Here is a 14,164-nt window from a genome sequence, read left to right on the forward strand (position 1 = left end):
AAACAAAAAAAAAAAACAGTTAAAATACACCCGGTCCTGGAAAAACGGTGTCAATAATTACATAGTTATAAACCTGTTTTTACTAAAGATTTTCTCACCTGGGAATAATCAGTCTTTGTCTTGATCACTTAGATTTTCTTGTGGCCTTTTCAGTTATCAGACAAACGTTCCAAGCACAGAAATAAAATCTGCTATCTTTAAGTTTCTACATAAAACCATTCTTGCAGTGAGTTTAAAAGTGCGACTGTAATGCCTCCTTCCTCGCTTGCCTCTCTTTCACCTACTTTTGCCCGCCTTGCCTGTCCTCTTGACCCGCCTGCGGCTCGGTGCGGCGCGGCCTGGCTTGGCTGTGGTGAAGGTGATGCACTGAGAGTCCAGGTAGTCCATGAGCTTGGCGGCCCCCAGGCGTATCCCCGCTGCTTTGAGTTGCTCCTGAAGCTGAGACAGAACCAGAGGCTTATACTGGAGGATCTGACTGTACAGCTTGGAGTCGGACAAGATGAAGGAGCGCACGGCTTTGAGTCGATCCTGGAGCCGGGACGCTGCTTGAGAGGCAGAAATCCCGCCATCGCTGTCGGAGTCGCCGTCGGACGAGATGCATAATTCTGGATTGGACCTGATGAGAAGGAAGCGGTTAATTTTATAGACTCTACTAAGTGTCTGATTTTTAAAATGAGTGTCAGGTATCTAACTTGTATATCTGAGGGTCAAACGTGCACACACTAAGCAACAGCTGGAACTGGAAAGCTACTTCAATGGTTCCAAAATGTCTCCAATCAGCCACATGTCAGTAGTTGTGTGGTCGTGTGACCCCAGCCAGGCGTGTAAGGGGTCATGTTGGCACCAAATGATCAATCACAAAACATGAATGAAATCAAGTTTTAACCTCCCAAATATGAGGAATTGTACCTGTAAAATGGGCTAAAAGCAACTCCTGATATTGGCTAAATTATCTGATCCAGAAACTCAGTTGATGGATGTGTGCAGATTGTTTTCTCTCTCTGTCCTGCATTACTGGAGCTGCTGCTGTTCTTTCTGTGCAACACTGTAATTGTGTTAAAAGAAGCCAAAGGTCCCTGAATACTATTGCCCTGCTAATCCAACCACCAAGCGTCACTACAGTAATCCCATTTTCCAGGAGAACTGAGCGGGTGAGTAGTGGTGCTTTTCTACACACCGATCTGTTACCTGTTACAAAAACAGCATTCAGGCAAGTTACCTTAAATTCTAGTTCATATCAGCGCCATCAGCTCATGATACAGAATATCTGTGTGTGAATTTGAATTAATGCTTCATAGTATATAAAAGCAATTTACAGTAGCGTTCAACACATTTGCTGATAAAGTTTATATCACATATAATCAGCATCATTTTGAACTTTTTCCCCATTCTGTGCATTTTAAGCTCTTTCTCTCAGGAGCACTAACATCACAAGTCTTTGACTCATCGTTATATGGCTGTTATCTCCACTCTGTTAATGTAATTTTAGATAGTGGACATAATTAGATGAAGTATTTTAAATCACAAAATGGCATTTTTATACATTTCAAATTTCCCCCAAAGAATCTCATTCATAAAGGTTGTTTATCTTGACTTTATAGCTGTGCAGTCACTACTGACTAAATTCATTGTTGTTTTCCCAGGTAGGAACAAAAAACAACATTCTAGAGCTCAATTAATAAAAACACTAAAAATGTAAGCACCCTCTGTATAGCTGTGGGTTGTGATGTACACAGGTGAACACTTTGGTGTCATTCTGAGGCAACAGCACAGCAAATTACACACAATGACCATAGCAGGTTACAAACTGGTGCTATTCAGCTGTGAAGGAGGGCAATGGTGTCTAACATCCTCCTCTTCACAATCCTCATGCATTGTGTCGACTCTTGATGGACTTCACATCTTTAAACTAAGACATTATCTTCTGAATGTTCACGACTGCCAAGAGATGACTTGGTGTGAACCTTTGATGTCATTTGATTTGTTACCAACACTAGTACAGGTGCACACAGGCGAGCAACTCTGAATCCATCAGAAACATGGCTCCTGGAGAACACAGGCCACTGACTGAGTCTATAGTCAAGCGCTCTGTTATGTAACACCTAAGATGATCTACACGCTGCGGAGTACCTTTCCGATTCTTCACTGGCTCCAGCTGAGGAGGTGTTGGAGCCCTGTGAGTTGGACAGAGGCTCCGCCACCTCATCACCGTTGTGCTTCACAGGGCACACATCAGCAGGTGCTCGGGGTTCTTTAAACTTCACAGTCTGGGCGCAGGACACTGGCCTGCTGGCAGGGGGCTTCATCTGAGCTGTGGCTCCTGAGACTGAGGCCTCATCCTCAGAGTCTGAGCTGACCAGCTGGTGTGTGTATTGGTGGATCTCCTTCAGTTTTAGGATCATCTGGCGCTTCGGTAAAGGCCGAACGCCAAACCTGCACAGAGGCGAAAGTTAAAGGCATTTGCGAGGCACAGACGGACTAACAGATGGACAGAAGGAAAACAGCCTGACAGCGAGCAGAGCCAGACAGACTGCGTTGACAGTGACACCAGGGGAGCTAATCGGATAGATACCTCACTTAATCGCTGTGATTAGTTAGAAAAAAAAAAACTTGGCCTTGTATCTAATCTTTAACGAGAGGATGAGAGTGAACCAACTGACCTGTTGAGCTTGTTCTTGAGCTCCGGCGTGTCCATGTCAGAGTAGTGGGGCATGGGAGTGATGGGCACCAAGGTGCGCTGCCTTTTGCTGTGAGACGACACTGATGAAACACAAGAAGAAGACACTGTTTAGGCACAAAGTCTAATTTCTACACTAGAAGTTCATAAATAGAAGACAAGTGCGTGCAGTCCTTTAAAAAATCCCAACTAATTATTTATTCAACAGAAATTAAGCAATATATCTGTAATAGCCCGCAATCATATCTTAAGTTATACTAATTGTAAAGCATTTGAATGAATTGGTGATATTAAACAATATAGATAAAATGAACCTGATAAAGCAATAAGCCCCCAAACAACACATTATTCCTTGTTTTCCACTTGAATTTAATCAATACTTCAAACTTTTACCAGTCAATTTGGTTTTAACCTTGAAATGAGGCTCAGATATAACATTCTTTCACAATTAACAAGTTCGTGCTTATTAAAGTTAACGAGCACAACATTAATTAATGTTGCAGAGTCTCGACTTTAAAATATAAAGTGCCTTGAGATGCCTATTTTTTTTGTTTGGTGCTTTTTAAATAAAAACAAACTGAATTAATTGTGGAGGCTGTTTGAGAACTTGTGGTCGATAATAATAATTATCTGTCTTTTTGTGATTTTATTGCTCTGGAATGTGTCGGTTGCTTATGTATATAGCACTACTTTGTCTATATTTCTCTTGCTATAAGAGCTGTGTAACACTAAAATTTCTAATTTTGGGGATAATAAAGGTTTATTCTATTCTATTCTATTCTATTCTTTCTGTCTTGGTGGAGAAGAGCATGTTTTTAAGCCTGTCACTCGATTTTTATAGTATGTGTAGCCCTGTGCAGGCTTGTCGTCCCAACCACAAAGGTACAGCATGTACAACCCTGTGAATACAGACAATAACTTTCTACTTCAGGCACAGGTTGTCTGGTAGAGTGAAGAATCTGATTAGATTTTGAAGCAACTCTAGTATAAATTATGTATTAGAGGAAAAATACTTCTTGATATTTAATAAAAATTAAGACCTGTTGATACATATTGGGATGGTTTTTATAATTTAGGCTAAAACAAATATTATTTAGTAATATGCAGTTTATATTTATGCTGGCAAATTACACAATAGAAATACTTACCTGGGATCTTATGATAGGTTGAGGGGTTCACCCTCTTAGAGAGAGGAAGGTGTTCCTCCTCCTCTTCTTCTTCTTCCCAGCTGTCCCATATTTTGGAGTCCAGGAGGCCGTTGTCAATCTCTGGTGTGGTCAGCAATTTGGCTTTAGGTGGGGACGTGGTGATGGAGGGACCTGCGTGCACCTGAGAGCTGTGACATTTAGGTGTGGAAGGGGTAGTCACGCCACCACAGCGGTTTAAAGACTCGCTGCTGTGTCTGGACGATTCAGGTCGACTGGTGGGAGAGGTTAACGACTGGGCTGTTTCTCGCTGCCCGCTGTCCTCCAGCCTCAGACTGAAGCATCCTGGATCAGCGTCTACACACACATCGAGTCCCCATGAATCATTGAACGCTATGGGAGGCTCATCCATGGCCATGAAACTCTGCTGAAAACTAGATTCTTCAACATCTGCCTCTATTTTTATTTCTCCCTCCTGTCCTTCATTGAACATTTCTTCAGTATGATCGGAATCTGCCTCTCTTCCTTCCTTCTCATTCCTTAACCTCTTTTCATAAATGCTGGAATTAAGAGAACATCGACTCTGACTAGAAGACACGGTGAGCCTCGGTGAACTTTCTAAACTATGAGAAGACGAAGCGCGTGGGCCTGAAGGGTCAGACAAAGGGGAGAGGTGAAAGCTCCCCAGGTCTGTTTTCTCTGGGCTATCTGATGGTGCTCTCTCCCTTTTCTGACCCATTGAGTTCTGCTTACTGGGATGAGTGTGAAGCAGGGAGGAAGCAAGACGCATAGGGGAATGGTGGAGCTCCGTTTGTAAGGGAGTACTGCTGTAAGGTTGGGGGTGGCGCTGAAGAGGAATATCACGCTTTGAAGAAGCTTGGAGAGAATCAAGGTGAGTCGAGCTTGAGAGATTTGACAGTTTAGGCTGAGGCAGGGGAACTTTGAATCGCTCTCCATCGTTCCTTGAATCATCACTATTCTCTCTTTTTGGAGAAAAGCTGAAGTTCCTTTCTATCTTCAACCTGGAGACACTGCCCTTCATTTGGTCGGTGTCGGCAGAATCCTTGGTTTCACTGTTGGAGGGGTGAAGGGTGCTCTTAAGAGTAGGAGAAGAAAAAACAGAGGGTGATGATGGGGATGTTTGACTTCTCCGAAACAGCTGCGTCCTGCACATGCTGCTTCTGGTCTGAGTGGAGCTGCTCCTGGTGCCGCTGCCAGGACGGACAGGTGTGGACGGGATCAGCCAGGAAACTTCTGGAGAACAGTCTAATTGATCACCAGCACTGTGCCCCAAACTACTGGCCTCTTTATTCAAAGCTGGTTCATTGGGTGCTGAGTTGTGCCTGGATTTGATTTCTGTATAACCGGGAGAACGTGGTAAGGGGCTACGGGAACTAAGAACAGCAACATCCCCCTCAAGCTCCTCACTGGAGTCTGACAAAACTATGAGCTCAGGTTCGTCTTTTTTCTGGGCTGAATCAGGAGAATGAGGGGTGCAAATACTATAAGGACCTTGGCTTTCTCGCTTCATGTCTTCCAATAGATCTTTCTTGGGCATTTTCAATTCAACTGGATTTTTTCCCTTGTCTCCACTGCCACCCATGTCACCTACTTGTCCAGGGGACACACCTGGAACTGGCAAGTTGGATGTCCCTGGTGGAGGACTGATGGAAGGATCACTAACTACACTTGCTGAAGACTGAAGCAAAGCTCTCCCTGAAAATTCATATGATGGTTTACAAGGGGACTGCTGAGAAAGGTGCACCTTTGGCAGACCAGAGGTAGAAGCTAAGGAGGAAGGCTCTGCTTCCTCGTACACCCCCCACGAATCTGAAAAGAGACGGCTGTAGCTGCGATCCAGGCTGGGGTCGGGCTCACGTTGAAAGTCAGGTTGCAGCTTTTTGTCACTTAAGCTTTTTTTAGTTTCTCCATCTTCTTCTTCATCTAGCGCCTCCTCCTCCTCCTCCTCCCTCTTTCTCTGCGTGGACGCAAACTCATAGATCTCCTCCAACTCTTCCTCATTCACTTTCTCTTCGTGAATCTCTCTATCGCCTGACGTGACCTCATCAGCTTGATGATCCACTTCCAGGCCTTCATCTCTTCCTCTGTCTGAATCTTCCCCGTCGTCACCGTCAGCATCGTCTTCGTTCCACATGGAGCGGAGGAGCTCGATGAAGGCCTGGTCTGTTTCCTCCTCCTGGGTTAAGTAGTTGCCCTCGTCTCTCAGAGTCTCCTCTTGCCCAAGATGACAAAGCTGTTGTAGCTCCTGCAAGTCAAACCTGAAACAGGAAAGAGAAACGAAAGAAAGAAGCTTTCACAACAGCGTCAAATTTTAAGAGTTCTTACATGAAATTCAGAAAATATCAAAAAGAATAATACTTTTTTAAGTATTGTTTTTTATATGATTTTAATGTTTTATTTAAAAAAATGGAAACTCTTAACAGAAGTTCTTTTCACACATGCATTAGAGCCCTGAACCTTTCTCAGCTTATCTAAAGCAGCTGTATGAGAGAAGTCAATTATCTGACTCAGTCACATCACAGTCAAACCTGCCAGCTTCCAACACGCTCTCTCACATGTACGCCGTCTCCTCGTGTGTCCTACATGTGAGAAAGAATAACTGCGAACCACATCCTGACTGCATTCTCCAGATGTTTCCCATGTGTATATGTTTAAAAACATCTGGGCTTCTAATTTAAGTGCAATTACGAGAACCAGCTCTGTTTAATAAAGAACAAAGCTAGACAACAAACAAGATCCTGGTTTATAGGATGAAATATCGACTGTTTAAGGCATTTGAGCTTTTTGGTGGGAGCAGACATCCACTCTAGTTTTAGGTTTTGCCATTAAAACTTCCCTCTTTAATAAGACATACTGTAATTGCTGGTTCAGGTGACCCTGAACCGCCCCATCGTTGTGACACTATTGCCCCGGGCTACTAAGGGAACTCCGAGCGGCATTCTTTTTTTTGTTTTGTTTCTCTCTCATTTTCAGTCTGCATGTATTTATGCCACTGCTGCACGCATAAACTTTTGCTTTGTATTTTGTGCTTTGGACTTTACATCCTCCATCTCCTAGTACCTTTGTGCCAGCTCCAGCACATGAGGCTGCAGCGATGCCGGTAAGGAGAAGTGGGCTGTGTAGAGATACTGTAGAAGAGCAAACACTGCTTGGGCCGGGACGTCGCTGATCAACACCCTCTGAGCAGGAGGCACGCTTTCCTCCTGCACCCCAAAACCACTTTCATGCATCTGTGACGCGAGCAGAAGAGCAAATCGACTCTGAAAAAGCTGAATTAATTCATAAGAAACTAAAGAAACAACTTTAAACAAAACAAAATTCCCAATTTGTTTTTAAAGCATTGAAATAAAATCACATTCACACGGCTTATTCTTTCAAGCAAAATGAAATCTCAACCTGGAGCATCGCACACTACAGTATGCATCAGTGTAGACCTTTAATTACCTCTTACAATCATACTATTATTATTTATACTACTTGCGTCAATTTTTACACTAATTAGATTATATTTCATACTTGCAAAACATGACAGAACAATATGCATAATAATGCATCCCTGGTGTTGCACATCAGCAGAGCTTTGATGTGCAACACAGTAATAACTGATTTACCATTTCTGCCAGCAGGGGGCAGCGAGCATACACCATGAAGGAATGTGCAAAGAAGACTTCTCCACTGTCCACCTGGAGCTGGACATCACTGAGCTGAGGGTTGTTCACCATGCTGCTCAGGTCTGACGCCAATGTGGACAGCGCTAGCTACAGGGGGAAAACCATCATAATACAATGACGTATGTTAACATGTTATTTAGGTCCTGATATTTATTTTATTATAATTATTGCTTTAAAAGAACACAATGAATTAAGGTGATTTAGAAACTGTGTCATCACAAAGTTAGCCTGCAGCATGCAGAACGGTTTGCATCACAGCTGGGCAGATGGATGTTGAGCCAAACTGTGCATTGATGGAAAGCTTATAAAAGATGACATCGTTTATAAACATGACATCATGAGTCATGTTATAGGACTCTGTGCAACCATATGAAAAAACGAATTACACCCCATGACTCAGTAGGCTGTAGAAGCATATCTACCAGTGATCAACTGAAATAATTCTTTTATATGTGTGACTGTATCAGTGTCTCTGTCTCGCATCACTGTGGAGGAATTTTGTCCCACTTTTCTTTACAACATTGCTTCTGTTCATTAAAGGTTTGTGGGAATTAGTTGGCAAGTTCCCGCCACAGCACTTAAATCAGGTTGAGATTTGAATTTTGGGCCAACTGCAACACCTTGACTCTATTTTTTTTTTTTTTTTTAGCAGATTTGCATCACTGTCCTGCTGCATGACCCAGTTTGAGCGAGAGAGGTGGGCTCAAATTTGACTCTACAAATACTTTGTTATTCAGATGAGTTTATGGTCAAATCAATGACTGCAAGGTGCCCAGGTCGTGTGGCTGCTCTTCACCAGCACAGCGGCTCGTACCAGCGTATGAGGTATCTTTATTGGACAACTTACTGACAAGTAGCCGTATGACTGTTCACTCAAATAAAATATCTGGAGGCGACTCTTTATATTTGGCAGCTTTTTACAACAAACCCTTGTTTATACTCCAGAACAAGAGGGCCAGATTAAACTTGGCCTGAAAACATCTAGGGACCTTACTACAGATCTAACTGAAAGAAAATAAAGCGGTCCTACAAAAATAGTACTTAAAAGATTTGGATAGATGAAATTAATGAACATAATGGAAATGTTAAGAAACATCTTACTGATAGGTGGCTGTCTCCAACTTTTTCCCTTGGTTGCTCAGCTGCTGTCATCGCTTGGCTATGTCTTTCCTCACCATGAGTGTGGGCCCTTTCTGGCAGGAAGCCACTGGCACAGAGGTCAGCCTGCTCCTCTGATTCCTCCTGGATGAAGCCGCTCTCGCTGGCGTTGTCTGCAAAAAAAGGTTAAATAGTTTAGCCTCATGTTTAGCACGATGTTAAAATGTTTATAAAACTTATATAACCAACACCCACAGTTTTAGTTTTTCTTCAACATACACAGCAAGAACAGAAGACAGTGAACAAAGGTGTGTATGTGATGTGTTCACCATATTTTAGGCGCTTTGCCTTTTATTTAAATGTTCAAATTAAACTCTACAGGTAATAACATCATAATTTTATATCATATAAAATATCAAACTGTCAGTTAACTTATTGGTACAATTTTCACATTAGGTAAGGCTTTAATGCTGCTCCACTTTAAATAAAAAAATGTTTTAGGACATAATTTCTGTCCGCGTGTTTTACCTTTGGCTGTGTATCCATACTGTGTGAGTGTCATGCCTTCGTCAGCCAGGTCCATCAGGTCTTGAAGAACCTGACTGCTCACTGAGAGCTGCCCTGTACCGGGCGTGGAGGGAGCCGGGGAGCAGGAAGCCGTCTTGGCAGAGGATGGTAGGATGGAGGTCCTGAACCCAGTGGTGGGAGTTCCTTTGGCCACAGGTTGAACACAAGACTCGGGCTTGTCGCTGGAGCCTTCTGAGGCTGCATCAGTCTAGAAGTGGAGGAGTTTTTGGTCAGATATTGTAAGACATGCAAGATCACACTCTTCTCAGTATGAAGATCCACTGGGACCCATTAGTGATTCCAAAACACAACATTTTTCTCTCAACAGTTTTATCTGTGCTTAAAGTTGCATCTGATTAAAACAAATGATCAAAAGAGGTGCTTCCATTCAATCGAATTGATTAAATCCTCCATTTAGTTGAAAACTGACGCAATAACACAATAAAAAATAAACATGTCTTAGGTCTCACTCACCATTGCTGATACCCAGGGTGAGAAGAACTCCCTGAGCTCCGGAACGTAGAAATCAGACAGACAGCTGGAGTCTCCGTCAAGCAGTCGGCTTTTCTCCCAGAGGGGGGCAGCACCGCTCCAGCTATGCAGAGTGCTGGGGCTGCGAGGCGGGGTTGGGGGACAGTCTGGAGGGCTGCGCAGGAGAAGAGCAGAAACACGTTCCTGCAACCTCCTCAGTGCCCCCTCAGCATCCTGAATGAGAAGTAATGGAGCAGGGCGAGGGGCGACTCCTTTTTTTCTCTTTCCACGCCCTTTACCTGCACGAGGGGAGCAGAGGATTTAGGTCCTGCCGATATTTGAAAACTTCCTCATTAAATTTGAGTAAAAAACAACTTAATGTAACCTTTTAGTTATTAAATATCTAATAGACAGTCACATATACACTGCTGCAGGGCTTTAAAACAGCAACAGGTATGCAAACCCACAATCTACCAACTGTACTGTTAAATATTTGTTACTCATTGACAAAAACAGGACGAAAACCTTCCTTGTTAAACCTTTTCTTTGCTCACGTTTGCTCTTGAGCTGTTACTGGTATTTATTCTGACTTGGTTTGATAACTGAGAAATGACCGGTCCTGATCAGCTATCATTATTAGAGACAAAGCTAAACCAAGATCAAAGGCAGGGTATCCTGGCTGCAGGGTGTGTTGATAATTAAATATTAAACTAAAGCTCAAATGTCAAATTAATAAACCACACCTAAGTTTCTGACTTTGAAAACTGAGTTGGGAATTCAGTAAATGTAAATGTGTTTTATCTCTTCTGTACTTTGGGCTTTTCCTACTGTGACCTTGCTTAATGCAGGCATTTCTGTCTCTGGAGCTGCAGGTTTCTGAGGTGTGACAGAATAAGAAGCTGGAACAAGAAATTGTTGTAGGAGAAGATTTGAATTTGGTACTCGAGTTTTATCTATCTTTATTTATCTTCTCCCCTCTCCCTGCTTTTTGAAAAACACAGATACCTGCGTCTGGCCTCCACTTCAGATCTTGAGTCACTGACGTGTGAGAAGTGCCAGTCTTTGTGTGATACTGCCTCTCTTCCTCTTTCTTTTGTTCCAGCAGGGAGGAGGACAGAGCCAAAGCCACCATGGTCTCTTCATCCAGGGCTTCGGGCTTTTTCTTGGGCTTCTTCCGTGCCTGCAGGCCTGGCTTGGTTGGGCCTTTCCTTTTGGTGCCCACAGCTTGAATGCTGAAGAAGAAAATGGCTAGAGTTAGATGTCATCTATCTTTTAGTTATGCAACAAAGTTATCGTCTGACTTACAGTAAATTAGCAGTGGCAGCACTCTGGGTTTCCTCAGCTTGTCTCTGCAGAGCCTGTATCAGCACAGCTGGTGAGACGTCCATATCTGAAGAACAGCGCTTCAAGTGGACCGAGCGGCTCTTCTGGGACTTGAACTTCTTACCACAGATGGGACAATCAGGAACACCAGAAGGTGGTGGAGGAGGAGGTGCAGGAGCCGCAGGGCCACTCTTTTCACTCTCATCCAAACACCTGTACAGAGAGATTTTTGACAAAAATGAAAAAATATATATATTCTGATTATTCAGAGAGACACTTTAGGTAAGAGTTCATGTATCTGCAAAGAAATCAAACATTTTGTAAAACACAGAAACTGAGGATGATTTTTTTTTATTTGTGGAAAACTCTTATAACCCCAGGATTTCATTATTTTAATCAGATGTTTGTCATTATACTTTATGAAGTTATGACCTGAAAATTAGAAAAGGTATTGTTTTATTTTCCAACAAATCATTTAAATGCAACTTGGTGCACTCAATGAGTGGAATCCTTGAACTCCACATGGAGGCTACTTGTCCAATAAACACTCTCTTACAGTGCTGTAACAGTGAAGACAAACTTTTTAATGTCATTTAGCCTCCCTGTGTGTCCACTAGTATGTAAAGCTATCATCTAAAATGCAATCAAAATCCTCAGACCTGTTAAGATGCTGTGTGCGACCCTCTGCTGTCATGTGTGTTAAGTCTCTGTGGCAAATCTGACAGAAGAAAAGCCCTCCATCCTCCAAGTCCACAATCTGGGCCTGCGCTGCCTCTCTGTCCAGCTCCTGCTGCAGCTGCAGAGCAAGAGCCTCATCGTTGTCTTGAGGCTCTGGAGGAAGAGCAGAGCTGAAGGTATCTGGAGTATCTGCGAACAGCCCGGAGACAGAAATATACGGGTTAAAGTGAGGGATAGCAAGAATAACACAGCAACATTTCAGAAAACAGGATTTCAAAATAAGGAAAAGGTATGGGCCACATTTCCTATTTTTCAACGATAGAACTCAGTCCCTGGGTAACAGGTTGTTAGTAGTTTGTCAACAGTCAAGGTAAATTCTATATGGCATATACTGAAATATAATGATGCAAATTTAAAGTGTAAAATTTGGGAAAAAATATGTCTCGGATCAATACAGACACAGAAAACCCTACATAAAATATTACAGTGTTTATAAGGTCTACCTTTGTCTTCATAATGTTGCTGCTTTTGCCATGTTTAGACTGTCAGGCAGATTAATACTATCCTTGTGTCACAAATCACCCCTGACACTCACCATCAAACACTCCATCCTGTCAACACTGTCTTCTTCAGCTCTTTTGTGCACTGCTCATTGCTTTTAATGGTTGAACTCAGGTATTTAAACTCATTCACCATTACTACCTCTACTGTTCAAGGTGTAGCCCGTCTCTCACCCTATAACAGCTGGAAACAGCTTCAACCCTATAAACCTGAACTGGATAAGCATAAGAAAGAAGGTGTATGCTTATTATAGTTAAGTAAACTAAACTAAACTGAACTAAAAGCTAAAACTTGGTGTGCAAAAAAACTTTTAATTATGTAATATAAAAATAAAATCTAAACTAAGTAAAATAAAATAAGAATGTAAAGCAAATGTCTTTAGATTTTGTCAGTTTGATCAAATTTGTTATTGCAGTCAGTTTGATCAGACTCTTGTGCATCTGTTAATCCAGAGAGCAGAGATTCATATTTTTATATTGTTGTATTTCTCTACTGTGCAGTTCTGAGCCTGGCAATTCTTGCCCCTGACAAATACCACCCATTAGATAACAAAGGAAAACTGAATATAATAAAAACCAAAGCTAAACATTTTAACTACAAAAACTAACCCACTCTAAACTGCCTGAACCTAAATTGAACACAAACACAACACAAACAAAACTAATGAAAAAACAAAAACTGAGCAGGAAAAGAGAGCACATCAAAGTAAGGGATGCAGTAGACTGGAGAGGATTCTGTCATCTCACCCTGATTTTTTTGCTGTGTAAAAGGAGTAGAGTTGTTCTCGTGGTTTGCTGGTTGGATGTGAGTTTTGTGCACCATCTTCTGTGGACTATCTCTCTTGAACTGCTTCATCCTCAGGAGCACTTTGTCTTTCGCTCTTAGGCCGCTTTGAGGACTTGGCCCTGCTTCCTTTAAAGGCTCAGCTGATGGCCAAGCATCCCCTGACTGATGTCCAGCCTCTCCATTGACCACACGCGTTTCTCCTCCACCATCATCGCCAGCACCAGCAGCAGAAGCAGGCTGCGTCCAAGATAGCCTTTTGATAGAGTTAAGAGCTTTTTTGTTATTTCTCCTTCTCTTATCCTCTTCGCTTGCTTGACTGGAGGTCTGCTTATCTGCTTTCCTCGCCTGTCTGGCTTCACCTGGTTTCTTGCGGACTCGTCTTAGATGCTTCGAGCTGAAATCTTCAAAATCCTGGTCCGAGTCATCCATTATACTGTATTTTTTTTCGCAATAAGAGGCTTTTACGATCACCCTGCAAAAAGACAACTAGTTTAAGCTGGATCCACTGATGTGAAACGATGGAGGGAAAAGGTTTAATTTGCATGTAAGTAAATTTTGCGCGGGTAATTCTGTATTCAAATAAAAACAGCGATGCTATAATTACATGCACACTGAGACAAATGGAAATAGTTATATGTGGCACAGATGTTTGACAAATCATGCCACAAAAGGTATGGAGTGAAAACAACAGCTAGCTACTTATGCTAGCACCTCTATACTTACCCATATTTGAAGAATTAACTGTTTAATTTTCTGCCTCATTGTTTACAGAGGCCGCCGAAGAGTTTATTTTCATTCATTTAAAACCATATGTAATTCTATAGAGTTTTTTATTAACTAAAAAGCGTAGAAGACAGCAAACAACACTTGTTTTCATTTCAAAGCTACGCCCCAAACCGCTTCATTTAAAACTTCCGGTCATGTGACGGTGAAAGCAACGAATAACTGGCTGCTGTCGAGGTCATGTGACTAAAGCGAGTGACTTTGGACGGAATCCGTAAATAACAGTTTAATATAATCATTTATAAACGCTTTATTAAAGATTTCCAACACTTTTTTAATTGTTTTAAACTAAATAATGATTTTTTAAAAACCAGTTTAAGACCCAGGCTTGATCAACATGTTCCTTAAAGCAATCACACTGCAGCAACTCAATGAATTTACAC

The 14,164-nt window shown here is 42.2% G+C and overlaps 1 protein-coding gene across 1 annotated transcript; it reads right to left on the bottom strand.

Moving 5' to 3' along the window:
- slx4 (SLX4 structure-specific endonuclease subunit homolog (S. cerevisiae)) lies at window positions 1–13,910 on the bottom strand. Its single transcript, XM_085410388.1, has 14 exons — window positions 13,722–13,910; window positions 12,959–13,470; window positions 11,633–11,840; window positions 10,956–11,186; window positions 10,656–10,882; window positions 9,654–9,949; window positions 9,141–9,387; window positions 8,616–8,785; window positions 7,455–7,601; window positions 6,904–7,073; window positions 3,826–6,101; window positions 2,661–2,760; window positions 2,131–2,433; window positions 1–616 (listed from the first exon to the last, which is right to left on the bottom strand). Exons 2-14 carry the CDS (start codon window positions 13,425–13,427, stop codon window positions 277–279), a joined length of 5,184 nt encoding a protein of 1,727 aa, XP_085266514.1. The 5' UTR covers window positions 13,428–13,470; window positions 13,722–13,910; the 3' UTR covers window positions 1–276.
- Between the last annotated feature and the right edge of the window lie 254 nt (window positions 13,911–14,164).

This window comes from Rhamphochromis longiceps, linkage group LG6 (genome assembly GCF_057381845.1).
Source record: "Rhamphochromis longiceps isolate RC_006_pf linkage group LG6, R_longiceps_female_GT1.1, whole genome shotgun sequence".
NCBI lineage: Eukaryota > Metazoa > Chordata > Actinopteri > Cichliformes > Cichlidae > Rhamphochromis > Rhamphochromis longiceps.